This window comes from Solanum dulcamara, chromosome 8 (genome assembly GCF_947179165.1).
Source record: "Solanum dulcamara chromosome 8, daSolDulc1.2, whole genome shotgun sequence".
Taxonomy (NCBI): Eukaryota; Viridiplantae; Streptophyta; class Magnoliopsida; order Solanales; family Solanaceae; genus Solanum; species Solanum dulcamara.
In genome coordinates this window covers 37656472-37682898 of record NC_077244.1, presented here as the reverse complement: position 1 = coordinate 37682898, position 26427 = coordinate 37656472, and the positions used below count along the sequence as shown (strand labels likewise).

General features: G+C 37.0%; 1 protein-coding gene and 2 long non-coding RNA genes across 4 annotated transcripts in view; 2 read left to right on the top strand and 1 right to left on the bottom strand.

The window, feature by feature from the left end:
• Positions 1-1086: 1086 nt before the first annotated feature.
• Positions 1087-20161, top strand: LOC129898588 (uncharacterized). Of its 2 annotated transcripts, none has more exons than XR_008769402.1 (3): positions 1087-1444; positions 1527-1577; positions 17797-19079. It is a non-coding gene; the product is annotated as an uncharacterized LOC129898588 (long non-coding RNA). The 2 variants fall into 2 exon arrangements; XR_008769401.1 differs by lacking the exon at positions 17797-19079 and adding an exon at positions 19925-20161 and having other exon boundaries at positions 1111-1444.
• LOC129898587 (3-isopropylmalate dehydrogenase, chloroplastic-like) lies at positions 4692-13141 on the bottom strand. Its single transcript, XM_055973180.1, has 7 exons — positions 12874-13141; positions 12312-12632; positions 12072-12233; positions 11912-11986; positions 11619-11728; positions 11459-11531; positions 4692-5542 (listed from the first exon to the last, which is right to left on the bottom strand). Exons 1-7 carry the CDS (start codon positions 13033-13035, stop codon positions 5060-5062), a joined length of 1386 nt encoding a protein of 461 aa, XP_055829155.1. The 5' UTR covers positions 13036-13141; the 3' UTR covers positions 4692-5059.
• An 839-nt stretch (positions 20162-21000) lies between the features above and the next one.
• The window catches only part of LOC129898589 (uncharacterized), a 34360-nt gene continuing 28933 nt past the window's right edge, over positions 21001-26427 (top strand). Inside the window, exons 1-2 of the long non-coding RNA XR_008769403.1 lie at positions 21001-21291; positions 22244-22310. This is a non-coding gene — a long non-coding RNA (uncharacterized LOC129898589). The remainder of the gene's footprint in view (positions 21292-22243; positions 22311-26427) is intronic.

Here is a 26427-nt window from a genome sequence, read left to right as displayed (position 1 = left end):
TTAAAGAAATGACCAAAGTTGACGTAGTTCTATTCGGTAAGTAGTCTCTCCGTGCCAACGTAGGGGGTTATGTTGGATTCCATGTAATAGTTCGCATGATCTTAATTGTCAGTTATGGTCACTTTCCCACAAAATGAATGTTTTAAGGCTTCATATGATGATGTTTAATGCATGCATTCACTTATGCATATTGTTTACTCATGTCTCTTTTATGTTCATCATTTCATAGCATACTCACATACTTAGTACATTCAAAGTACTAACCCATACTTTTTTCTCCATGATATCACCATGTGGGAATCGACGTCGCTCCTAGACCTCCTCCACGTGGCTAGTTCGGATTAGTTTGAAGATTGTTTGTGGTGAATTTCCATGTTTTGGGAACAACATCCCTTTTATTCTAAGCTTATGTTATGTAGAACATTAAGACTTTTATTAAGGCATTTCTTGACACTTATTTTGAGGGTGAGCTAGGGACAAGTCTTAGCCCCCGCCAAGTCTTTAATGTAGAAGGTGTGGTTGGACATAGAAAAAGATGTTATGTTGTCTTTGACTCTTATTAAATGTGAAGCTCCTTAGTCCCTACATCCCTTTTTTTCGCTTGATTTGTTTATCATTACCAATGAAATGCTTAATGAATGCTAAGAGACTTGGGTGTGGTACCTCCGGGTGTCTCATTCGCTCTGTCACGTCTATGCCCTAAACTTGGGTCTTGATATGATATTGGAATAATTATAGTAGATGATCATTTGGTCATTTCAATTACCAAAAAAATTGGTCATTCAGTGTATATTCATATATATTCGGTGTATAATTCATGTATAACATGTATCATAATATATATTCAATGTATAACTCATGTATAAATAATTTGTATTGTATAGTCCGTGTATTTTTTCTATGACTTTTGGCAAATTATATTGTATAGTCACTGTATATTTCCTATGATTTTGGCTATTTTTTATGTAAGTAAAATATAGCTATACTTTTTTTAATGCAAAACTATTGTCATTTAATAAATCAATACATTTTTATTTAATATTACTAGATAGAGTGAATGATAACAGTTTTCTTTTTCAAAATGACTATAGCAATCTATAGCTATAGTTTTATCTAATAAAATGGTCAAACAAAGGTGGCTTGGGCCCAAAAGTGACCCAGGCCCAAAATAGAAAAGGAAACAAAAGAAAAAAAAACTATCAGTAAAAAAGAAACAAAAAGACGAGCGACAGACAGAAACTCCGATGTCTGATTCCTCCTCTTCACATCTTCTTCGACGACGTTGGCGTTCCGAGGAAACCTTACCTCTCGATGGTGACAAAGACGAGAGAGTTTCAAGCTCGAGTGATATCCACATGGGCGTTTAAACTCTCGCAAACACCATGGATTCAGCTCAGTGAAGACTTCTTCAGCTCGAAACCAATCGTACCAAACATATCTCAAGGTAAGGGCCAGATCCATAGCTTACAAACCTTGAACTGACCAAAAATTTTGGATTTCACTAAGTAATTTCATGATTTGTGCAGATTGAACCCCAAGGAGTTGATACCACTGCAACAAACCCATAAATTTACCAAGTAAGATCCTCATTTTCAGTCTAATAGAGCACAGCATCCAAGAGACCCATTTTTCGTTATTTCAATACTCATGCTTCTTTGTGATTGTCTATTCCTTGCTGTTTTTTTTGTTAACTGAGCTATCTGAAATGCTGTTCTATAATGATTGCTGGCTTTTCTGCTTCTAATTTGTGATTGGGATGTTGAACCTGACATTGACACTTCCTTAACCCTAATCGCAACAAATTTTGCTTGTCTAATTTAGTATAGTTCTTGCTTGTGATGGTAGCTCCTGTGTAGAATTACAATGGATTAGTTTTGTACCTGCAAAATGAAAATATGATTAGTTAAAAAATCAGCCAGTGTGTTCCCTTCTCTGTAGATGTGCTTAATTTCCACCTTTTTATCCTTCATAACATCTCTAATCCAAGGGACTTCCCAGATTCCATCAAGAATCATCTGGATGATGAGAGAATCTGTCTCCATAATTAAAGGAAGAAAATTATGCTGAATGCAGTACAATAATACTTCTCTGAATGCCTTAACTTATGCCTCCAGTGTAGAGCAAACCTCAAAACTTTTGGTTTCAGCAAAAATTAAATCTCCATTAGAGCTTTTGACACGAAAGCACTAGAGCTTAAACCCAACTTGCCTCTAGTAGAACCATCAGAGTTACCCTTGAAAACCCCTACATCTGGACACTTCCATCTCACCACTTTACTGATAATCAATGGTTTATAAGCCTAAAAAAACTTAACAATTCAGGGCCAATTGTTAGGGATGTCAGACAGCCAAGGATATCTATAAGTAGATAACAAATAGATGTTCCTATTAATTTCTCTAATCATTCCATTTCTGGTCATTTTTCCCTTATGCTTGATCACATTCCTTCTTTTCCAAATCTGCCAAATGATAAACACTGGTAGTGCTTTGTATAATGGTTTAAGTTTAGCAACACAATCAAAATCCCACCATTTTTTATCTATTTGTTTCAAATGCATAAATGGACCCTGAATTCCTTCTGCTCCAAAACTTCCCTAATAAGTATTCTCTGAAACCAAATTCTCCATAGGAGGAATGAAACTCTGAAAGGGATCCTTGTTTCCCAAATGTTCATGATATCCTTCTGCTCACTCTTTCTTTGTCTGATGATGTTCCATGCACTTCCAATTGTAAACCTCCCTTTGCTGTCAGGCATCCACCAAGGTTTATCCCTGTCTTCTGGAGCCTGAATATTACCCAAGACTGAATGCACCTGGTCACAAACCTCCTCAGTAAAAATATCAGACATCAAATTCTCATTCCACCTCTCATGCACTATCAGCTGATTAACTTCTTCTATAACACCAACATGCTTATGACTGATGGGTAAGACATAATGAAGGGCACCTAATTGAGTCCAATTATCAAACCAAGTACTACAGTGACCACATCTAGGTTCCCGCCATATTTCTTGATCTATAGAATCCCTAGCCTGTAGCATCATCTTCCAAACCTGAGATCCACCCCTCCATTCAACAATTTGTGGTATGTGCCTCTTGCAATATTTGTTCCACAAGAAATTGGACCACAAAGTATTAGTAGTTCTGAAATCCACCATAACTTTACAAATAATTCTTTAGACAGATCAAATAGAGATCTAAATCCAAGACCTCCCTCCTCTTTAGGCAAACATATATCTTCCCAGGAAATCCAGTGTTTTGCCCTACCTTCCTCTTTAAAGTTCCATAGCAATTTTGCATAAATTCTATGAATATCATAAATGATATATTTAGGAGGAATAATAGTTGAAAGCAAGTATATGGGTATGCTTTGTAACACATTATTAATGAGGACAACCTTTCTCCCAAAGGATAAGAGCTTACCTTTCCACAACTGAAGTTTATTTTGTATCTTCTTTATCAACCCAGTAAAATGAACTTTCTTCCTCTTAGAATGACTAATAGGACGCCCAAGGTAAATCAAAGAAAAATTTCCTTTCATAAAACCAGTGATATCCTCGACCTCTTGAATAGCCCTATGAGGAGCTTTGTTGAACATACAGAAAAAAATCTTCTCCTTGTTGATCATCTATCCAGACTGCTTTTCATAATCCTTCAAAATTGTCATGATCAGAGATAATGTTTTCCTTTCTGCTGCAACAAATATGATAGTATCATCAGCATATGTAAGGTGATTTAAATTTTCACTCCATTTGGGCATACCAAACCTCTTAAAATCATTATGAATAAACAAGTGATTTAAAGCTTTAGATAAGACTTCAGCCGTTAAGATAAATAATGCAGGAGATAGAGGATCTCCTTGCTTCACCCCTCTGTTAGAATGAAAGAAACCATAAGTTTGTCCCATGGCTATATTTGTCGTGAACTAATTAGTTTATTGTATATATTTAAAATTGACCCTATAATATTTTTGATGGTTGTAGTAGTTATCATTTTTCCTTCTCGATTTTTTTCATAACGAAATCAACTAGAACATAAGCGGAAGAAAAACTAAAACTCAATCTATGTTGGCTAGAATCACGTGCTAATAACATATTGTAAAATATAAGCAATATAGAGTAAGATATTATAGAAAAGAGATGTAGAGAGTAGAAATATAGATTATCTTATTCAAATGTCTTCAAGTGTCTTATAATTATTAATGACAACCCTATTTATAGATTGACAAATCACTTTCAAAAGTCACTATATTAAATACCCAAATTAATAAATACATTCTTATCCAAAATGGTTCATAGAACCTAGAAAATATGCATACATGAATGTAAGTAGTTCATGTAATAACTACATGGACAATTTACTCATTCATTGGATTTATAACAATTAATTTTTTTTTGTGGGCAACTATGTTATTTTCCCTTCATTAATTGGCTGTTCACATGTGTGGTTAAATTCCATGCGCAATTGACATGAGCACCTATATAATATATTTATCTCAAAACGAAAAGACATCAGATACTTTTAGTAGTTCTCAGTAAATGATCAAGATGAGCATTATATTTAGCATGAATTGGCTTTTTCAAACAATCCACAGAAAATCGTGAAAACCTACCAAGATCAACACAACTCCAACAGTATAAGAAACCAACAAAAGATCTGTCATTACTCAATAGATACTTGAGCAAACAGAAAATGATCAGGACAGAAGCAAGAATATTATGAATTGAACTAACAACAAGAAACACTATAAGAATGAATCTCTTATTTCTTGCAAATTAACATAAAAGCCACCCATTACTGGTTGTGGATGCTATTCAATGAAATATATCCTTTGAGAATGTATTGTAATATTCCCCATTATGCAAATTTCTATAAAAACCAAGGAAATATAGTTTTAAGTCGCCAAAAGCAACAAAATCGATTTCAGCTGCATCTTTGAAAGAAACATTTGCTTTGTTGAACCCATTGCAAAATATAATATACACTTGCACCAGCATGTTCAAAGATGATTGCAGATGGCATTAGTGAACTCGCAAAAGGTATAGGTTCAATTTTTCACAGTCATTTCAATCTTTTTCTTCCAATTCTAAGAAAGAAAAATCCCGAAAAATCCGTCAATAAATGACGCACTCCATTATAGAGATGATAGGACAGGGCTAAGGCAGTAATCTCGACGGAGATTAGGATGAACTTTGGTGAATAAAAGCAGAATTGGTAGAAATTCTCGTAGGTGAAGCAAATCAAACCTATTTTCAGACAAAGAAGATAATAAAAGAAAACTATAGTGGCTAGGAAAGCTCCAGAGATTCTATGAAAAATTGAAAGCGTCGAAGTAAGCTGTGGCTTATAAATAGGAAGATGAGGAGATAAGGGGCGAAGGACTTTTTGAAATGATGTGGTGCCTCCAAGGTCGCCTGTTCGGTACTTTCCCTCTTTAATTGTTTTTAGGATGGCATCTTGGATGCGATCAGCTTTATCATGAAGCTCTAGATGAGGAAGCATAGAGACAGAACTCAAAAGCAAAGCAGTTGGATTCGCCAAATCCTGCAGAGATAATTTGGATCAACACAGAGCAAGTAATACGAAAAAAGAGGGCTGGGCATACCTAATGAATGGCAGAGGAAGAAGAAAGTGAACCACATTTTAAAAAACGAAACGCACTGAATAACTGGCATCTAAAACCTACAACACAAATTTTGCACAAAGACTGTACTTCTGGTGGCATATTATATTATGAATGTGTATCAAACATACACTGTTTACATCCTTATTTCATATTCCAATTAAGTGTGGTCTTCATCATAGACGCCAAAAAAATTCAGATAAAGAATCCTCTCATTCAACATTCAGTTCTATAAAGGAGTAAAAACAGGGACCTAGGATACAGAAAAGGAAAAAGAATGAAAAAAGAAAAGAAAAGGGGCAGCTTGGTACACGAAGCATCCCACGTTAACACATGGTCTGGAGAAGGCCGCACCCAAGAGGGTGTAATGCAGGCAGCCTACACCAACACAAGCATCAGTGGTTGATTCCACGACGTGACCTGTAGGTCACACGGAGGCACTTTAATGTTGCTCAGAACTCCCTTTGTTTCAAGAAAAGGGATATCTGTAAAAATTATCCTCTATTCTTGGTGTGTATTGCTACTTCAGTAGAAGCACACATCCAAGGATGTACATTTGTTAATTAGGTACCCACAGATATAAGTAAATGGTTTTATGGCTGCCCACTTCACTTCATCAGTTCATCTTGACACAGCGGTAAAGGAGAAGGGATGGTAATTGGGGGGGGGGGGGACTGTTATCCATTTTTAGTTCTTTTTCATCAATGTATTAGTTAGTTGTTTGTTGATCTCCTTAGATGACACTTAAAAATCTCTGGATTTTATTTTCAAATAGTACTGGACTATACTATCCTTTTAGGAAATATAGACAAACATAAATTGTTTTTACAAGCTTCTGGAAAAACATTTCTTTAAAAAAATGAGAAACTGTTCAAGGGTTCAGATTTTTCACTGTTCCAGCTACAGTACCAATTAGCAAAACATTACTGATACAGAAACCTTCAAATTTTCTCAATTTTATCTTAAAATTTGAATAAGGCTAATTTTCAGATGAAGATGTGCATGAAAAAAAATGAAAAATTGTTCAAACGGAGACTAATGAGGCAGAGCAATGCTGGTCAAGGCTTGCCCCGCCCCATTGCCATCCCTGGTAAACAGAAAGTGGCTGTCTTTTCATAAAATAGGTTAAATTATTAGGTGCCCTCATCAGTTTCCAACTTATCCACAACCTATATCACCGTCTCTTGGAAGATTTTATCCCAACTCTATACAACAACATACCTAGTGTAATCCCACAAGTGAGGTCTGGGGAATGTGGTGTGCACGCAACCTTACCCCTATGTTGAGAAGGTAGAGAGGTGGTTTCGACACACCCTCAGCTTAAGTGAAGCATAACAAAAAATATAGTACGCAAAACAAATATAGCAGTTAAGAATCCACACTGGAAAGAATAGAGAAGAGAACAATACCAACAACAAATCATATTTGAAGTCAAAGAGGCACTAAAATTGAAGAATAAGATAGTGTGAGAGTAATAAAAACAATATTGATAAGGAACAAGACAATGCTCAACTACCTACAAACATTATATCCTAATCCTATCTAGGGTTATGTCCTCAGCAAGATACAGATGTGTTATGTCCTATCCCACCTATCCACAGTACTTCTTCAGCTTACCTTACTCTCCTCATATCCACTATAGTAAACCTCTCACACCTCCTCACTGGGACATGTGTGCACCTCCTCTTTACATGTCAAAACCATCTCAATCATACCTCCCTCGTCTTGTCCACCAAGGAGGTCATTCTCACCTTGTCATGGATATCTTCGTTCGTAATTATATTTCCCCTAGTATGTCCGCACATTTATCTCAACATTCTCATTTATGCTTTTTTAATCTTCTAAACATGCAAGTTTTTGATTGGCCAACACTCCGCTTCGAACAACATAGTTGATCTGACCACCACTTCATAAAACTTACCTTTAAGGCTTGGTAGCACACTTTTATCAAACAAGACACCAAATGTGAACCCTCATTTCATCCACCCTGCTCTAATATGATGTGTCACATTCTTGTCAATCTCTCCATTTCCTAGGATTATTGACCTCAGATTCTTGAAACTTCCTCTGACTTGTGTATCGATCCTCACTTCCACATTTGTCATGTGAATAACGTCACTAAACTTGCACTCCAAGTATTCCGTCTTAGTCATGCTCAACCTGAACCCTTAGACCCTAGGGCCTATCTCTAATCCTCTAGCATATCACCTAGGGCCTATCTCTAATCCTCCAGCATATCATTAACTCTGCCACATGTCTCATCAATCAGAATTCAGAACTGTCATCTACAAATAGCATACACCATGAAACCTCTCTTTGGATATCTTGTGTCAGTTCATCCGTCACCAAGATAAATAAAAATGGGCGAAGAAATCCATATTTGTGTCTCAAAAATGCATCCAACTTCTTTCAATTTGAAGATTGACCAACTCAAGTAGGGGTGTTCATGGTTCGGTTTGGGTCGGTTATTGATTAAAATCATAACCAAACCAATTTAATCGATTTTTAAATGTCTAAAACCATAACCAAATCAAGTAAAATAATAACCACCGGTTTGGTTATTGTCGATTTGGTTCGGTTATTCGGTTTATGACTAGCCGGAATAATTCAAATATTCTCTCCCTACATTCTTCAAATTTCTTATGAATCTCTTTTTTCCTCATGACCCACAAGGGCGAACGTTGCTGCATATTGAGGGAAAGACATGCTGATGGCAAATCAGGTGGACCAAACTTGCAACGCAATTTAGATTTAAAAGAACAAGTTAAACAAAGGTTCTAAAATACAAACAACTTTGTCAATTAAAATGAAAAAATTACATATTTTAACTAAATTAACTAGAGAATCCATAGTATAATCAAAAGTTGGGCTTGGATTGTTGGACTTGGACATATGCTGCTTAGTGCTTACGACTTATTAGAATTTAGAGTTGGGCTTGGACATATTTTTTTAAGACATGGGCCTTAAAAATAAGTAGATCAAAATTAAATTAATAATTAAAAGGTATAAAATATCTTTAATTATTTATGAAAAGCTAATATTATACATATAAATAATTATAAATTTTATGTATATAATTATCGGTTTGGTTCGGTTATTTATTCGGTTATTTTTTACTATAACCATAACCAAACCAAATATTATCGGTTTTTCAAATTTAAAACCAAACCAAACCAAATGTCGGTTTTCTTATTCGGTTTGGTTTTGGTTTTAACCAAAACTGTGAACAGCCCTAAACTCAAGAATACATTTCTTCTACCTGATGCCATGCTTTAGTAACACCTTTCAAGATGTTTAACCAAAGAAGATTCTTTTAAGACTTTAGTAGATGGCGAATGACAACTAGAATTGCTTTTGAAATTCTATGGTAGAGACAGTAGCCAAGCATGATTTAACATATGTTTAAGAAGTGAAAAACCCAAAAAGTTACTAAAATCAATAGTTATAGAGAGATACAGGAGAATCTCTATAGTGCCAGTTGACTGAGGCCAGAGCTACATTAGGTATCAACAACAACAACATACCTAGTGAAATCCCACAAATGGGATCAGGGGAGGGTAGAATATATACAGACCTTACCACTACCTCTTGGAGATAGAGAGGTTGTTTTCGAAAGACCCTCGGCTCAACAGTGTCAGCCCCAAATACGAGAGAAAAACCAATATATATATCATAGTGACAAAAACGAAAAGTGATGTATATTTTACAATACAAGAAAAATAACAATTGCAACATACTATGATAATCAAAAGGCAATAACAACACAACTACAATGGCACCCCTAGATCTAAGACCAATCCTAAACCGTCACAAGGCAAGACATCATTCTATCCCTACTAGCCTTCTACTCCTACTAACCTTGTACCTTAATCCACGACCTCCACTCATTTCTATCTAAGGTCATGTCCTCAGTGATATGGAGTTGCGTCATATCTTATCTAATCACCTCTCTCCAATACTTTTTTGGTCTACCCCTACCCCTCCGCATAACCCCCAAATCCAACCTCTCACACCTCCTAACTGGTGCATTGTATTGACACCTAGCATAATAGCATGACTTAAATTGCAGCAAAGATCTGAGATTCAGCTTTTTCAAGATCATATTATGGTGTTCATCATAACAAAAATAAGAGGGCAGTTATATCAGTAGTAACCAATAGCAATCATCTGCTAGAAGACTAGCAAATAATAACATCTTGATTTCAAGAAATTATTAGTCAGCAAGGATTTCTACTCCTTGGAAAGAAAATCTAACAGGATGTCTTTCCAAAGGAAATCCATTTAAAGAAATACAACACTAACAATACACACATGCCCAACAAATTATAATTCTATTGTTGCACATGCAGAAAATATCGGAAATTCAGAATAATGATTAATAATCAGTTGCAACCCAAAAATGGTATTTTACAAGCTCAGCCCAAGATAGACAAAGGTTCAACTAACAGCAACCTGAAAAATCTATTGAAATTTGCACTGATCAACAATAAGTTGAGACAAAAATTGAACGAAATATATAAGTTAGGCCTCATTTATTTGCACTTAATGAATATCTTAATCTTAATCATACAAATCTCAGTCAATAAGTTTTTCGTCCTTAAGGTTGGAATCTTAATCATTAAGTGCGCTTATTTGTTTATAGGTCGGAATCTTAATCATTAAGTGCGCTCATTTTTTCTTTCTGAATGATTAAAATCAATAACAAAATCTTAATATCATTAAGATGTTTATTCAAAGAATTCTACAAAGATGGCGTTCTTCAATTCCATCCATTCATTGTTACCATAACACATTGTTACACTCCATTATCAACTACCACCATAACAAGCCACAACGGCACAACCACTAGCATTGTCGATCTTTATAATCAGTCATCACCATCACTAGACACCATTTACAACCATCACTGTCAACCACCATTATCACAACTACCCTCATTAGTCACCACTATATTGCCAACCACAATCACCATTCATCATTATAATGAGTCACCGCCACCAACTACCATAACCACCATAGTTAACCACTACTACCCGCCACTATCACCACTAGCTGCTACCCACAAAACCACCATTAGTCAAAACCACCTCCAATTGACACCCACAACCATCACCGTTAGTCCTAGCCACCACCAACCGCTATATAATTTATTAAAAATATTTTATTCATACAATAATAAAATTTAATATTTCATTAAATTTTATATTGACTAATGTTTAAATAAAGGCAAATTTTATATATTCAAATGTTGCAAAAACAAACAATATTAATTATTTAGTAATCCGATCTCAACACAACAACAACAACAACAACAACCTAGTGAAATCCCACAACGTGGAGTCTGGAGAGGGTAAAGTATACGCAGACCTTACTTCTACCAAAGTAGGACGGCTGTTTTCGAGAGACCCTCGGCTCAATAGAGTATTCCGATGTCAACACAACATCTTAATATCCGGATGTGTATTCAGATTCAAACACCTTAAGTCTTAATGCACATCTTAACATTCAAATGTGTATTAAGATTCAGACGTCTTAATTTTAATAAAAACAAATGAGGCCTTAGAGTCTTATATATGTGTGTGTGTAAGTTGAATGGAGTTAAATACAATTAAAAGTTGAATGGAGTGAAATATAAGTGTTTTTATGTAACATCAAAGTTAAGAAAAGACACAAAAATTTGACTTCTATTTGGGGAGTGATACAAGAAGATACCCACCCAATAATTGATTGAACTTGGTAATAGTTGATGCTTAAATGAGATTCTGCTTACAGAAACATCAGGCTATAAGAGTAAAGTAATATTGTCATGGGACATGATATCCTATTTGAATACAAACCTTTCCGGCAATATCAGGTGCTGAACCATGCACGGCCTCAGCAAGAGCAATACCTCCCTCACCAATATTGCAACTGTAGGAGAAATCATCTTTAGGAAAAAACCGAGACAAGATGAACTCAAATGGGACATCAGATAGGTATAATGAAAGAAAGGCATACCTTGGAGTTAAGCCCAAACCACCAATCAAACTAGCACAAAGATCACTGATTATGTCACCATAAAGGTTAGGCATCACCAGAACATCATAAAGTGCTGGATTTTTCACAAGCTGTATGCATGAAGAGGAAGTACGTTAATTCACCAAAAATTTCTAGATAGTATTTGTGAAACTTTAACATAAGGCTTGGCCCAATACTGTCAAAACATTTCATAGAACTTATTCAAGGTTGTTCATTAAGATGAACATGTATAAGACTGGAGCCGCAATGAAGTGATTGGTCTTTGATCATACCATCATACAGCAATTGTCAATGACAACTTCCTCATACTTTATCTCAGGGTAGTTCTCCGCGACCTCTCGGCAACACTGGACAAGAAGAAAGAAAGTCAATACCATAGTGCTGGTTTATAAAACATATAACTATAATTAGACACCAGACATAAGTATAGACCTTGAGAAAAAGACCGTCTGTCTTTTGCATGATGTTGTCTTTGTGAATTGCAGACACTCTCTCTCTTCCATGGGTCTTGGCATAGTGAAATGCATACTCTGCAACCCTTAAACTTGCTTGACGGGTGATGATCTTGAGACTTTCAACCACACCCCTTACTACCTGATACCAAATGCAAATGAATTTGAAGATCTCAAGAAATAAGCTAAATTCTATTAAAAAATATAGAAAGATACTTACTTGATGTTCAAGACCACTGTACTCTCCTTCAGTGTTTTCTCTAATAGTGATGAGATTCACATCATCGTAGCGAGTCTTATATCCAGGTAGGCTATAGCAAGGTCTAACATTGGCATATAGATTTAACTCCTTCCTCAATGTAAGGTTCAAGGAACGATGACCTTTTCCAATAGGAGTGGCCATTGGCCCTTTCAAACCAACCTTATTCCGTCTCACAGATTCAAGACTTTCCCATGTTAGAAAGCTGTTGGTTCTAGGGTCTCTCTCCTTCCCCACATAGTGTTCTTCCCATTCAATTGGTACCTCAGCAACCTTGAATATCTGTAGTTTTTAATAGGATTTAGCAATTTATTATCCTAGACTTAATGAAGTAACAGAAAGCCTAGCCCCGAGTGAAGCCAGAGGCGGATATAGAATGTAATATTCCGACCGGAATCACACTCGTACTTGTTTTTTTTTTAGTACGAGTGTCAAAATAATCACAACAGAATGTAAATATTCCGACCGGAAATCAACAGAAACCAGAACAAGTATAATAAGGTAAGAAAGGAGAAGAACAGACCTGCCTGACGGACTCAGCGATCTCAGGTCCAATACCATCGCCGGGGAAAAGAGTAGCGCGGATCAAGTTGGAATTGGATTCGGAAGTAAAGCTCCGATCCAAAAACCTAATGGACGGTGCAACTGAATTTCGAAGGACTCTTTTCGCAATCTGAAGAGCCATTGTCTATCCGCGGCTTTGAATTGCAGGTAGACTAATTTGGGGACAGCAGCTTCGATCTTTCAATTAGGGAAAATGAGAAAGGGAAAAAGAAAAAATGCTCGATACCCGAATAAATTTATTCCTTTTTATTTTACTGACTTTTCTTTTAAAAAAATTATTTATAATTTGAAAATCAAATTTATTAATTCGAGTAATCTAAAAGTTAAGGATGAAGTGAGTTGATAACTAGGGCAAGGACGAAGTGCACTATTAACCATTTTTAGAAATCTTATTTAAAATAGAGCTGTAGTTCCAAAAAAAAAAGTCGCTTTAGATTTAAACTTCAAATAAGTAACTAAATTTCAAATAGTTTAGCTTGTGACATTTTTATCCCTAAATGCAATCTTTCAATTTCTAATTCAAGGTAAAAGGATCTCGTTTGTCTCATCACATCTATCTATGATTACAAGACTCTCCATACACATTGATGTATAATATGTTTTCGATTGAATATATAGGTAAGAATACCAATTTTATTTGCACTATATTATATTCATCGGATATACAATACCTAAATAGTTAATTGAATCCAAAAATTGAAAAGAAATAAAAGCTATGCAGAATATTTAAATAAGGCTAACCATCCGAAAACATTCGAATCGAAAAAGGTATCACTACAAATTAAAACAGAGAGTATACTTTACTATTGTTCTAAATTTTTTTGTTTTTTGTGAAATTTGATAATGTTTTGTTATTAGGAGAAGTGGTAAAGCATTAATTAATTTTAAAGACGCAATCTAATTAATTATAAATAGAAGAAAAATGAAAAATGTATATTAGCTCGCTCACATCAAAGCAGTGAACATGCAAGCTTACTAAAATTAATTTCAATATTAATGAAAAATACAAGAAGTTGCTAGTATTTTGTTTTCTTGATATTGATTGAATTTAGGCGCGGAGCCATAATGACAAGTACAAAATCGACATAATTTTGTAAGTTGTTATTTTTTAGTTCAAACTCTATATTTTCATTAATAATATTCTATTTAATATATATAAATAAGGTAAAAAAAATTGTGATTCAAAATTCATAAATTTATAAAAATATTGGCTTCACCAAAAAAATGTATGTGTCTGCGTATTTATGTTATTGCTAATAGATTAAGCGCAATGTGAACTTTGTCAGAAAAAAATGTGAATTATTTATTTCTCATAAGATTTTCAATTTTTTCAAAAAATATCATTAGAACGTGTATTGTATCACCGAAGGCCAAATGATATTACCACTTTCGGTAATATAATATACGTGATTTATAAAACTCACAATTTACAAGAAGAAGGAAAACAAAGGAATCATTTAAAAAACATGTCACGACCCAACCTAGACGTGACACGGCGAATTGAATCCCAAAAGAACCTAAACAAACCTATTAGCATAAGCATTACTTAAAATAACAAGATAAATCAAAGTAAACTGAAGCAGAATATAAGTTTCAACAACAGTCTCATCATAGCAATCTTAAAGAACGGAAATCCAAGTATAAAGATTGATAAAGCAGAAACATACTAGTCTGACATAGCCTCTACTATCATATGTGTGGCATAGGTAAAGCCCTAGCTCACAAAATAAATTGAAATTGAATAAAGTCTAAAAATGAAAAGACATAAACAACTCATAAAGTGGTCATGCCCTCGAACCATGAGGACTCACCAAACACTGCAATGTAGATAGGATCTAATACTATCTGCGAGCCGGATTGAAAGCGTCGTCACCTGTATTATAAAAAAAATTAGACAAAAAAAGTATGCGGTCAGTACAATAGAATGTACTGAGTTTGGAAAATGTGCAATGCATGATATAAAACATAATAATGCAATGACCAAGCTAAAACATGACATAATCCTTTAAAACCTTGTAAGAAAGATAAAACATGGTCAATGCAATATTCGTAAGAAAATCATAAGCTTAACATAACATGAGTGAGAGATATTATAACCGACATAAACCATGTGAGGTACAACATGGAGTCCGGTGTCATCCCTCCCACACCATAAAGATATTGTCCTATTTGCCAAGGTAAAGACTATTAATGTTATACCCCGTACTTTTGTACCTTGAAATGCTTCTTAAGCTTCTTAAGTTTCTTGGAAGGTTCTTAAGTTTCGTGGAAGGTCCGTAAGCCTCTTAGAAGTTACCATGCGGGCCGGATAATCTATAACGCTACCAAACAACTATAAGGAAAGGAGAATGTGACACCCCATAGTAAGGAAGATTGGAAATATGATTATAAGAATCTGGAAGGAGTTGGAGGCCAAGTAAGGAGTCGTAGGACTCGACTTACTTACGTAAGCTACCAACTTGAAAATCTTACATATTTAAGTTACTTGAGTACATACCAAGTTTACGTAGCAAGGATTACATAGGTTCGTAAAATAAGATGAGATTACGTAAAATAAGATGAGATTACGAACCCACAAAGGGGAAAAAGAAGGTGACACGTGGCAGCATGAGAGAGTGCCACGTGGTAGCATCTGGAAGTGCCATGTGGAAGCAGCTGGAGCTAGGGGTGGACCCCCATGCCACGTGGCAGCACGTGGTTGGAGGAGGTAGTGTGTTGGCCCAATGAGGGCTTGACACGTGTCCCCACTTCGGGGGTGACATGTGTCACCTCCTAAGGTGGCCTATATATATATATATATATATGTTTTATGATCATCCTTATCAAGAAAAGTCATTCTTATCTCCTAAGTTCAAGAAAACTCTAGAGAAAAAAAGAGAGAAGAGAAACCCTAAGCTAGAGAGAGAGGCTACAGATTTGGAGAGGAAAAAGAGGTAAGTTTTCCAATTTTATTCTGTGAATTAATTATCTAAGGTATACCATGATGGTATGAAGGTATTAGTAATGTAAATTTATGGTTTGGAGCAGCACCAAAAGGTTAACAAAAAGCCACGAAGTTTTAGCCGCGCTAAAAGAACTTTCGAGGTGAGTTTTGGCAAGTTTCGGGCAAGGTAAGGTGTTTCCTTTCAAATTGGAGTTTATGATGTTGTTATGCAGTATATTACATGTCTTAAATGAGGCTTGAAGTGGAAAACTTGTATAAGGATGCTTGACGTTAGAAACAAACTAAATTGAAGTTGTTATAGTCAAATCGAAGTCGAGTAGTGTGTTGTGATTGTGGTGCTGTGATTGCAGCTGGTTGGGTGGCGTGTTGCAGGGTTGGAAAGTGTTCTAAAAAGGGTGTGGGTACTGCGGGTTGCAGCCACACGACCCTCCGTTTCGTATTGTTAAAGGTTTTACGAAGTAAAGGTTAAAAACTCTATTTTGGTATCGTAGTTTTGAGCTAGTTGTTTGGAGTTGTATTGAGTAATGTTGAAGTGATTTGATTGTATATATAGATTCTGGTTGTTGTTGGTAATATGACTGCTAAGATTAGCAGTTGGATAGGGCAAGTTATAGGGGAGATGCTGCCCGTTTTTCGATAACTTCGGAACTAGTAATAAACTAGTCGAGGGAAATGGATAAGGAAACGATTCCTAGGGATACTTGGTTGTAGAGTTGGAAATTGGAAAGTGGAGGGTTATTAACCTTACTATTGCTTTCATGTTAAATAGGTTCAAAAGACGACGAGGCGAACGTGGTGAAGGGTAACCCATAAGAGGTATGTGAAACTACCTTCTTTCTCTTGACATGTTTTTGGCATTAGTATGTAAAGCTTATCTCTTCTTTTCTCTTGGCATGTCTTAGTCATAAGTGGTTGGTATATGTACTGTGGGGATAATTCCATTCATAGAACCCCGAGTATGGTTCATAAATCTTATTCACTTCTTGATGTTAGAACTCCTACGATAGTTGAGTTATTATCTTGTAAGTTTTCTACATGACGAAAGGTAGTACACGTGAAGCCTATCCCTTCCTTCTCTTCAAATGGCTTAATGTAAGTGAAGCGGTATACGATAGGAGTTAGAGGTAATTCCATTTATAGGTTCCGGATGTAACTCATGGCTTGTACTCACTTTTGAATATTAAAGGTCCTAAAGCAGTTGAACTACTACCCTTAAGCCTTCCATATGTTGGGTAGTAACTGGATACGCAAGCTCGTATTCCTAAGGGCTCTAGGGCGATGAATTTCTCTGATTCCGTAAGCTGTGTAGCATTATCTTGATGCACGTCTATGACGCCTGAGGCTCCACTTAATATGATCCCTAATGACCCTCAGAGGGTACTCAAGACAATTACTACCCGGATCTTTAAGTGACGATTCACTTGGTTATTTCATAAAGTCTCAGATAATGATTTAGCTTGCATATGGTTACTCACTGCTCTGCTCTGCTCATGCATATGGTTAATATATCTTCCATCGAGTCCCTCACAAGAGGGCCGGGTACGATATAAGATGATATAAGTATTCACCGAGTCCCATAAAGGGCCGAGTATGACCGAGTCCCATAAAGGGCCAGGTATGATATATGTATACGATAGTAAGATGACATGATTATTGACCGGGTCCCATAAAGGTTCGGATACGGTATATATACGCATATGATGACATAATGATACATTTGTACACTGAGTCCCACAACGGGCTAGGTACGGAATATGACACTAAGATACGTAACGTCATTTTACAAGATGCAGTTACAATGATTTATTAATTGTTATATTTGTTCCCTGCATCCCTATGTCAACTGTGTGCTCCTTATGGTATTTTATGCTTTACATACTCAGTACACATATCGTACTGACCCTCTCTTTTCGGGGGGGATGCGTTTCATGCCCGCAGGTATAGATACACACTTTGGGGATCCACCAGCGTAGAAGTCTCACTCAGCAGTTCAGAGGCTCTCTATTGTGCTGGAGCCTAGATTTTGGTACTAACCCTTGATGTATATATTTATTTGTTCATGGGTACGGCGGGGGTCCTGTCCCGCCTTATGTTCCTGTTCTTACTCTTAGAGGTCTGTGGACATGTATATGGGTTGTATATGTACGTGTGTACAGTTGTGCCTATATGTCTTATGTTTTGGGTCATTCCCTTTGTCGTGGCAACCTTGTCGGCTCGCGTGTGTGTTCATTATGGAATGAACCTACATGTTACGATAGCCTCGTCGGCTTATACATTGTGTTGCCTTATGCTGTCTGTTGGTACATTATAACTCAAACAGGAGGCAGGTTTACTTATAGTTAGCAAGGGTACACATGAGTGTCCAATTCAGGCAGGCACCCATCACGGCCTGCGGGGTTGGGTCGTAGCAATTAACATAAGATGAATGTGGATGCACTGGTTGAAGTTAGAAAGTCAAACGAAGGCAAAAGTTACAGAAAATAATGCTGATGCAGTGTTCCACGAGAAGATCTACGGACTGTAGAAAGTTACATGATCGTAGGACCACCCATACAAGAGGTCCAAAGTGAAATGTTGTCAAGGTCAACTGTATGGACGGTGATATGATCCATACCAGGTCCCATGGACCATTTACCCAACCATAGGAAAGTCCACATGAAAAGTTGTAGAGGAAGGGTTATACGGACCCTTGTACGGATAGTTAAAGTAACTACGATCCGTAAAGAATTCTGCGAAAGTGAGCTTGAGAAGTGGAAAATTTAGGCAAGGATCTACGAGTCGTGGAAACCTTCATGGATCAGGGATTGTTCTGTGAACCCGACCCTCTAGGAACCCAAGATTCCCTCCTTTCAACAGACACCTATACCGTCTGTGGAAACTTGTACGGACCATGTAAGGGTCTGTATAAGGAGTTGTGACAGTTAAATTTAAGAGCATTCCGGATATTTTCCTACTCTTTTTATATTAAGTCATGATGTTTTGGGATATTTTCCCCAATACGCAAACCTAGCAAAATTTCCCTCATTCTCTTTTAAAGCCTCCTAATCAAAAATCTTCTCTCTAGAATTCTCTCCAAAGTTTCTTCTCCAAGTCAAGGCTAGGGTTTCAAGTCAAGATCAAGTCTCCACTGTTTGAAGCTTGATTTTAGGGCCTTGATTATCCAGGTATGTGGGAATTCACCAATGGATTCTTTTCATCCATTTGGTTCCAAAAGAATTTCACTTTTCAAGTTCAATTTCACTCAATTAAATGAGGGTTTCATATCAATTTTTTATGGGTATTTCTTAATCGATTTCAATTGGTGTTACTCTACTATAGTATGAATGAATTTACTATGATACATGATTTTTGATTGATTTCACATGGACCCAAGCATTATGTCTATGATTTTCAAGTATGAACTATGATCATGAAATTTATGAAGGATTCATAAATGTTTTATGAAAGTGATGAATTATGTTCCAAGTATATTTTCAAGTATGAATCAAATGAATTGTGAAAGGTTTTCTCACAATATGAATGAAATCATGATTTATATGCTTGAAAAGGTAAGTGTCTATATGAACGATGTTATGAATCATGATTTAAAGGAGCTACTCTTATATGATTTTACGATATGGATTGTTATATGATTATGGACTTTCCTAATGTTATGGTGATCTTATGATTTTATCTATTCTGTTAGAATTTGACTTAGCACCGAGAAAGCTTGAGGTGAAGGCTTGGTCAGAGAGTCTCTAGTAGCAACCTCTAGTCTCAAACTATGTGCCTCCATAGGTTATATTAAATGACTTAGCTAGTGGATCCACTAATAGCTCATGATGATTTTATTGTCGGTTACAGTCCATATCCCACAAAATGACTATGTTTTCTTAAAGCTCTAAAATGATGTTTTATAATGCATTGACCTACTTTACAATTTATGTCACGTTTTTCAATGATTTTGGTCATGCATTTAATGTTCATGCTTATCATGCCCTTTTATTCACGTTATGCATATTTCTCACATACTTAGTACATTTTATGTATTAACGCATATTTTTGTCTATGTTGTTTCAAAATATAGGTCAAGACGCTCCTACTCATCCCCGTGACTAGATTAAAATTTTACTCAGAGTTAGCTTATTTTGGTGAGTCATCATGATTCGAGGGCGAATATGTTATGTCTTTTTTTCATGTTCAGAATTATGTACTTCTACATGTTTGGGTGAGCTAGGACCTGTCCTACGCCCCCGCCTATATTAGTAGAGGCATCGTCGGACTAGAAGAATATGTTTTATTCATTCGAATGCTATGTTTTGAATTCTCTTTTATTAAAATTCTATGTTTTGAGACTATTTTCCGCATTCAAATTTATTTACAATTTCATGCAATATATGTTATGATATGTATGCGAAGAGGCTTGGTTGTAGTTCTTCAAGATTCTAATCGTCGTATCACATCTAAGGACTAGTCTGGGTCGTGTCAAACTTGGTATTAAAGCCTAAGGTTCAAGTGTCCTAGGATGTCTGACATGCCACGTCGAGTAGAGTCTTATTCACGAGTGTGAAGCACACCATATCTATGATAGAGTTGAACTCTCCAAATTTTTCTTCTAACTCTTATTCTTTGCGATTACAGACTCGTGCCTCTAAAGAGCTTACATTATAAGGAATGCAAATACAAATGTTGATTAGGAGAAACAAGCTACATAAGTTCCTAAAGATCCTTTAGCCAAGCAAGTCTCCCATGCTGAGTTCCGAGTGTCTTTTCAAGTGTTTTCCCAAGCTATAGCGGCACAAGATACCCGTGAGGTGGTTGCCCCTATGAATCTAAATGTTGGTATGACGGTTATTAGAGTTCGTGATTTCACAAGGATGAACCCTTCAAAGTTTCATAATTCAAAGGCGGACAAGGATCTACAAGAGTTCATAGAGGGTATCCATAAGATCGTTGACACCATGGGAGTTAGTCTGATGGAGAACGCAGTTTTAGCTGCATGTCAGTTGAAAGGCGTAGCCCAAATTTGGTTCGATCAATAGAAGGGTGAAAGAGTTCGGAATGCGAGTCCCTTGGATTAAGTAACGTTCAAAGATACTTTTCTTGACCGTTTCTTTCTCCTTGAATTAAGGGAGACCAAGATTCAATAATTCATCAACTTGAAACACAGAAACATGAGCATGAGAGAGTATGCCTTAAAGTTCACTCAATGGTCAAAATATGCTCCATTCATGATTGCCTACTCTAAAGCTTGTATGAGCAAGTTTGTTTCGGGTGTTTCAAACTTTGTGGTCAAAGAGTGTAGAACCGTCATGTAGATTAAAGAGATGGAAATCTCAAGGTTGATAACACATGCCGAGCAGATAGAGGAGGAAAAGCTTAAATAGAGAGCTAGAGAGTCAAAGAGGGTAAGGACCGATGGTGGTGACTTTTCACATGGGAGGTCCAAATATGGTAAGGACCGTCAATTGCATGAATTATGATTCAAATTATGATTATGAGTCTATTTTGATATAAATTGATGGTTATTGCATCGCATTGAAGAGTTTTTCCATGAATTCTCCTATATTGATCTCAAATGTTCATGATGTAAATTATGAATATTTTCAATTATACTTCCTAATGATATCATCTTTATGAATTATATATGGACTGATAGAAATTATGTGATCATGCACGTTTCCAAGTAAATTTCATGATTTCTAAGTCAAATAATTATGCATTTGAGTTTTACTCTAAGTTCTTGATATGAATTTGCTGCAAGTTATGAAGTAAGGTGACTTAGGGTCCTATGTGGTGACCAAGGACCTAACTATATGAATTATGAAAATATGATTGTAATGATGAAAGGACAATTCTCACATTACAAGTATGGTATGAAAATGAGGTACTATATGATTTCAAACATATGATCATGACTATGATATATGTAATTATGATTTCTATTTTATGTATGTATTTCGTGGGATTTGACATAGCACCGAGTAGACTTGAGTTGGGGACCCTACCAAAAACCCTAGTAGCAACATCATGTCTCTTAAACTACGTGCCACTGTAGGTTGCCTTCATGGCCTAGCTATTGGATCCACATATAGCATATGTATGACCCGCCTAGCGGGGTAGAGTCTATCTTGGCAAGTATATTTTTTTTTCTTCGTTGTATGAGGAGAAAAAGGATTCCATGTTATAGCTCGCATGGTCTTATTGTCGGTTATGGTTCCTATTCAACATATGTATAATTTCTTACGTATGTCATGATTTAAATTATGCTTTTTAAATTCTTTGATCATTATGATTTTCTCATGACTTTACTTATTTTATCTTATCATATGTTTTACTTGACCATTACTTTGATCCACATAATGTACTAATGCATACTTTTTGCCTACATTGTCTCATAATATAGGGATTGAGGTTGAAGATCATATTCGTCCACGTGGCTAGTTAAGCTTTCCTATTTGGTGGTGTTTGTGGTGAGTCCTCATTTATCGGGACTACTCATTGAGTTAGTTATTGTTTTCAAAGGCTTGTGTTATATTTCATATTGAGGGTGAGCTAGGGACATGTATTAACCCCCGCCCATGTTCAGAAGTAGAGGTATCTAGTTGGACAAATGTTTTGAGTCTATGTTGTCATGTGACATTCTTCATTTACTATTCATGGTTTAGACTCTCTTATGATGTTTTCGCTTTTACTTTACCTTATGTATGCTTATGATATGTACAAGAGGCTTGGGTGGAGCCTCTTCGGGGTTTCCATCGCCGTGTTACGACTAGGTCCTAAGTCCGGTCGTGACAAACTTGGTATTAGAGCACAAGGTTTTCAAGTGTCCTAGGGAGTCCAACATGCTGCGTCAAGTAGAGTCTTATTTATGGTTGTGAAGCGTGCCATATTTATGAATATGAGGCTATGAGTCGTTCTAGGAATTCTTACTTCTTTCGCGCTCCATGTCGTGCTATAAAGTTTACCGTAAGACTTCTTTTCCCTAACGTTCTTTCTTAGCAATTTTCAAAAAAATAGCTCCAAGAAGACCAACATTTCCAAGGGGAAATAATTCTAATGATTGGGGAAATAATGGTCCTATACCAGACCAAGTGACTAATGCGAAGTGTCGAACCGCTATTACTATGCTAGCCCAAGTGGTGACCAACCAAGGAATTGTGGCTCCTCTTAATGTTCCTACTTCAGCCTCAAGAGTAAGGGACTTTGCACGAATGAATCCTTCAGAGTTTCATGGCTCAAAAGTTGATGAGGATCCTCAAAAGTTCATTGATGAGGTCTATAAGATAGTGAGTATTATGGGGTAACTTCGGAAGAAAAAGCGAAGTTGGCGGCTTACCAACTTAAGGGTGTTGCTCAAGTTTGGTACACTTAATGAAAGATGGAGAGGGTGGATGAATGTCCTATTGAATGAGAAGCTTTCAAACTTGCTTTCCTTTATCACTTTTTTCCTCTTGAGTTAAGGGTGGCTAAGGTGTTGGAGTTCATAAATCTTCGATAAGGCAATATGAGAATAAGGGACTATACCCTCAAGTTTACTAAGTTATCCAAGTATGCTCCTTCATTGGTTACCAATCCACGTGCCCGAATGAATCAATTCATATCGGGGGTGTCCGACTTGGTTGCTAAGGAATTTCGTACCTCTATGCTTGTTAAGGAGATGGACATATCTCGGCTCATGACTTTTGCAAAATAAATTGAAGGTGAAAAGCTTTTTTTTTTTTTTTTTTTTTTTTTTTTTTTTTTTTTTTTTTTTACGGGAACAGACCCTACACGAGGCTCCCACCTCTCGTGCACAGTCAGGGGTTAAGCAACACCCCCAAGCCTTAACATAAATAATCAAAATAAAAATACAAGGAGGGGGACATAAACCTTACCTCCGATCCTATGGTGGTTCATAAGTCGGCTAACCTATTAAGGTCGGCTAACTCATCCCCGATACAAAAAAGAAACTAACTATAACTAGAAAGCATTAAACCTGTGAGAGGACTCCTCCCGGTACAATTCAACTATGAAAGCATAAATGAGGGAGACTCTCCCCTTCCATGAGAAAAAAGAAAAGTAACCTACACTAGTCCTATTCAACTATGCTACGTACCAGACATAGCTACATTGAAGAAGAACAAGCATACGAAACTTCTATCTCGCATGGGATGGGAAATTCCTTTCATCTTTGCTCCTTTTAGTCTTGTCGTACCAAGTAAATCCAGGTGAAGTGTGCCTTTGTATCAGCATCATGATTACCAGCTATGGAGGTTGAAAGGAAGGAAGTAGCTGCATGGTGGTCCAAATGTATGGTTGCTGCAGACCTGTACCTGCACAGCCAAACAAGACCAACAATACATTCAACCAAAGAGGTGTGCAAGCTGCTGTAGCATTAGCTTGTATTTGTTCCTTGGCTGCTGCAAGTTGGTGGAGCTGTTGCAGCTGTTGATGGAATGCATCCAAGGCTGCCAATCTGCAGGTGGCTGCAGGTTCCCTAGGCTGCTTGTTGGTCTTTGTTTTGAGGTAACAAAACCAACAAACTTGTATATGTTTCTTGTCTGCTGCAGGTTGATGGAGTTGTTGCTGGAGTGTGTTAGTAGTGGAGAATGTGTTTGGCAAGCTGAGGGTGCTGCTCCAAAGCAGCCCCAAGATACTGCAGTCCTTTTAGCAGTCTGCCAGCTGCATTGGTGAAGCTGAGAATGACTGGTCATGGAGATCAATGCATTCTCCTGGAGGGGGGTGAAGCTGAGGTACCTGCATAGACAAACACAACCAACAAGACAAACAGCCAAATACAAGCAACCAAACAACCACAAAATCCAGAAGGAAGTTGCTGCTCTGCATAGTCCTTGTGTAGGCCTCTTAGTGAAGGTATTTGTTTTGGTGGTTGTATCTGTGCTGTGCTCTATGTAGGTGTTGGAAACACATGTTGATGAGTTCATCCTGACATCTGCATCTACACCACAAACAAGAACCAGCAAGAAAGGAGCTGCTGCAAGTGTTGTGTTATTAGAGTTATTAGAGAAGGCATAGGTGGATTGGATTTGTTCCTTGTCTGCTGCAGGTTGGTGCTGGGGTGTGTTGATAATAGAGAGTGTGGTTGGCCAGCTGAGTGTGCTACTCCATATAAGCCCAAGGTTACTGCAGCCCTCATAGCAGTGCCAAATAGGTTCTAAGCAAAGAAAGTCAACCAAAGACAAGCAACAAAGCAAACAAGTGTTGAGCTGCTGCAGGTGTTGCAGGTGTTGGGCTGCTGCAGGTGTTGAGCTGCTGCAGATGTTGTCCTCTATGATTTTGATGTTAAAGCATGTTGGTGTAAGTCTCCAACAACCTGCAAATACACAGCAAGTAACCAAAGACAAGCATAGACATATACAGGTTAGTAGAGAGGAATGGATCTCAAATAGGATTTTGGAGCCTGTTAGCATTTTCCATGTCGCTCGACTAACGTCTCCACTTATCCGTTTGAGCTGAAATTTCATGAGGTTTGCATATATATTCTTTACTTTAGCCTTGCAAAGTTTGAAGGCTTGATTCCCAAGTTGGAGCTTCCATTTAGCAAATTTCTTCCTTTTTAAGCTTAAGACAGCTGATTGTTTCAAGCTCGCTCGCCTAACGTCTAAAATTATCCGTTTTGGCTGAAATTTCTTGGGCCTTATCAAAAATATATATGCTACCATCCTGCAAAGTTTGGGAGACTTTGGACAAGTCCACAAGTTACTCCCTACCCTGCACCTACTGCCCTGCTGAGGCTTAGAGGTTGCAAGGGGTTTGGAAGATGTTGTTGTGCTCTTGTCTATGTATTTGTTGTTGAAGAATGCTAATATATTGCTCCAGACACCTGCAATAATACAACAAACAAGCCCAAACAAAACATAATATACACAGACTATCAATAGAGAGGGGACCTCAGTAAGAGCTTTGGAGAGTGTTTTCCAAGCCGCTCGACTAACGTCTCCAATTATCCATTTGAATTGAAACTTTATGGAGTTAGCATGTATATCCTCTCCTTTAGTCCTGCAAAGTTTGAAGACTTGTTTCCCAAGTTGGAGGGTCCAAATTACTAAAGACCCTCTCTTTAGGCTTAAGGCAGCTGAATGTTTCCATGTCGCTCGCCTAACGCCTCCATTTATCCGTTTGGGCTGAAACTTCTTGGGGCTTGTCAAAATAATATATTCTAACTTCCTGCAAAGTTTGGGGGGCATTGGACAAGTCCACATGCTACTCCACACCCTGCACCTGCTGCCCTGCTGAAGCTTAGAGGTTGCAGGGTGTTTGGAAGTTGTTTTTGTGCTCTTGTCTATGTATTTGTTGTTGAAGAATGCTAATATATTACTCCAGACACCTGCAATAATACAACAAACAAGCCCAAACAAAAAATAATGTACACAGACTAGCAATAAAGAAGGGACCTCAGTAAGAGCTTTGGAGAGTGTTATCATTTTCCAAGTCGCTCGACTAACGTCTCCAATTGTCCATTTGGGTTGAAACTTTATGGATTTAGCATATGTATCCTCTCCTTTAGTCCTGAAAAGTTTGAAGACTTGTTTCCCAAGTTGGAGGGTCCAAATTACTAAAGACCCTCTCTTTAGGCCTAAGGCAGCT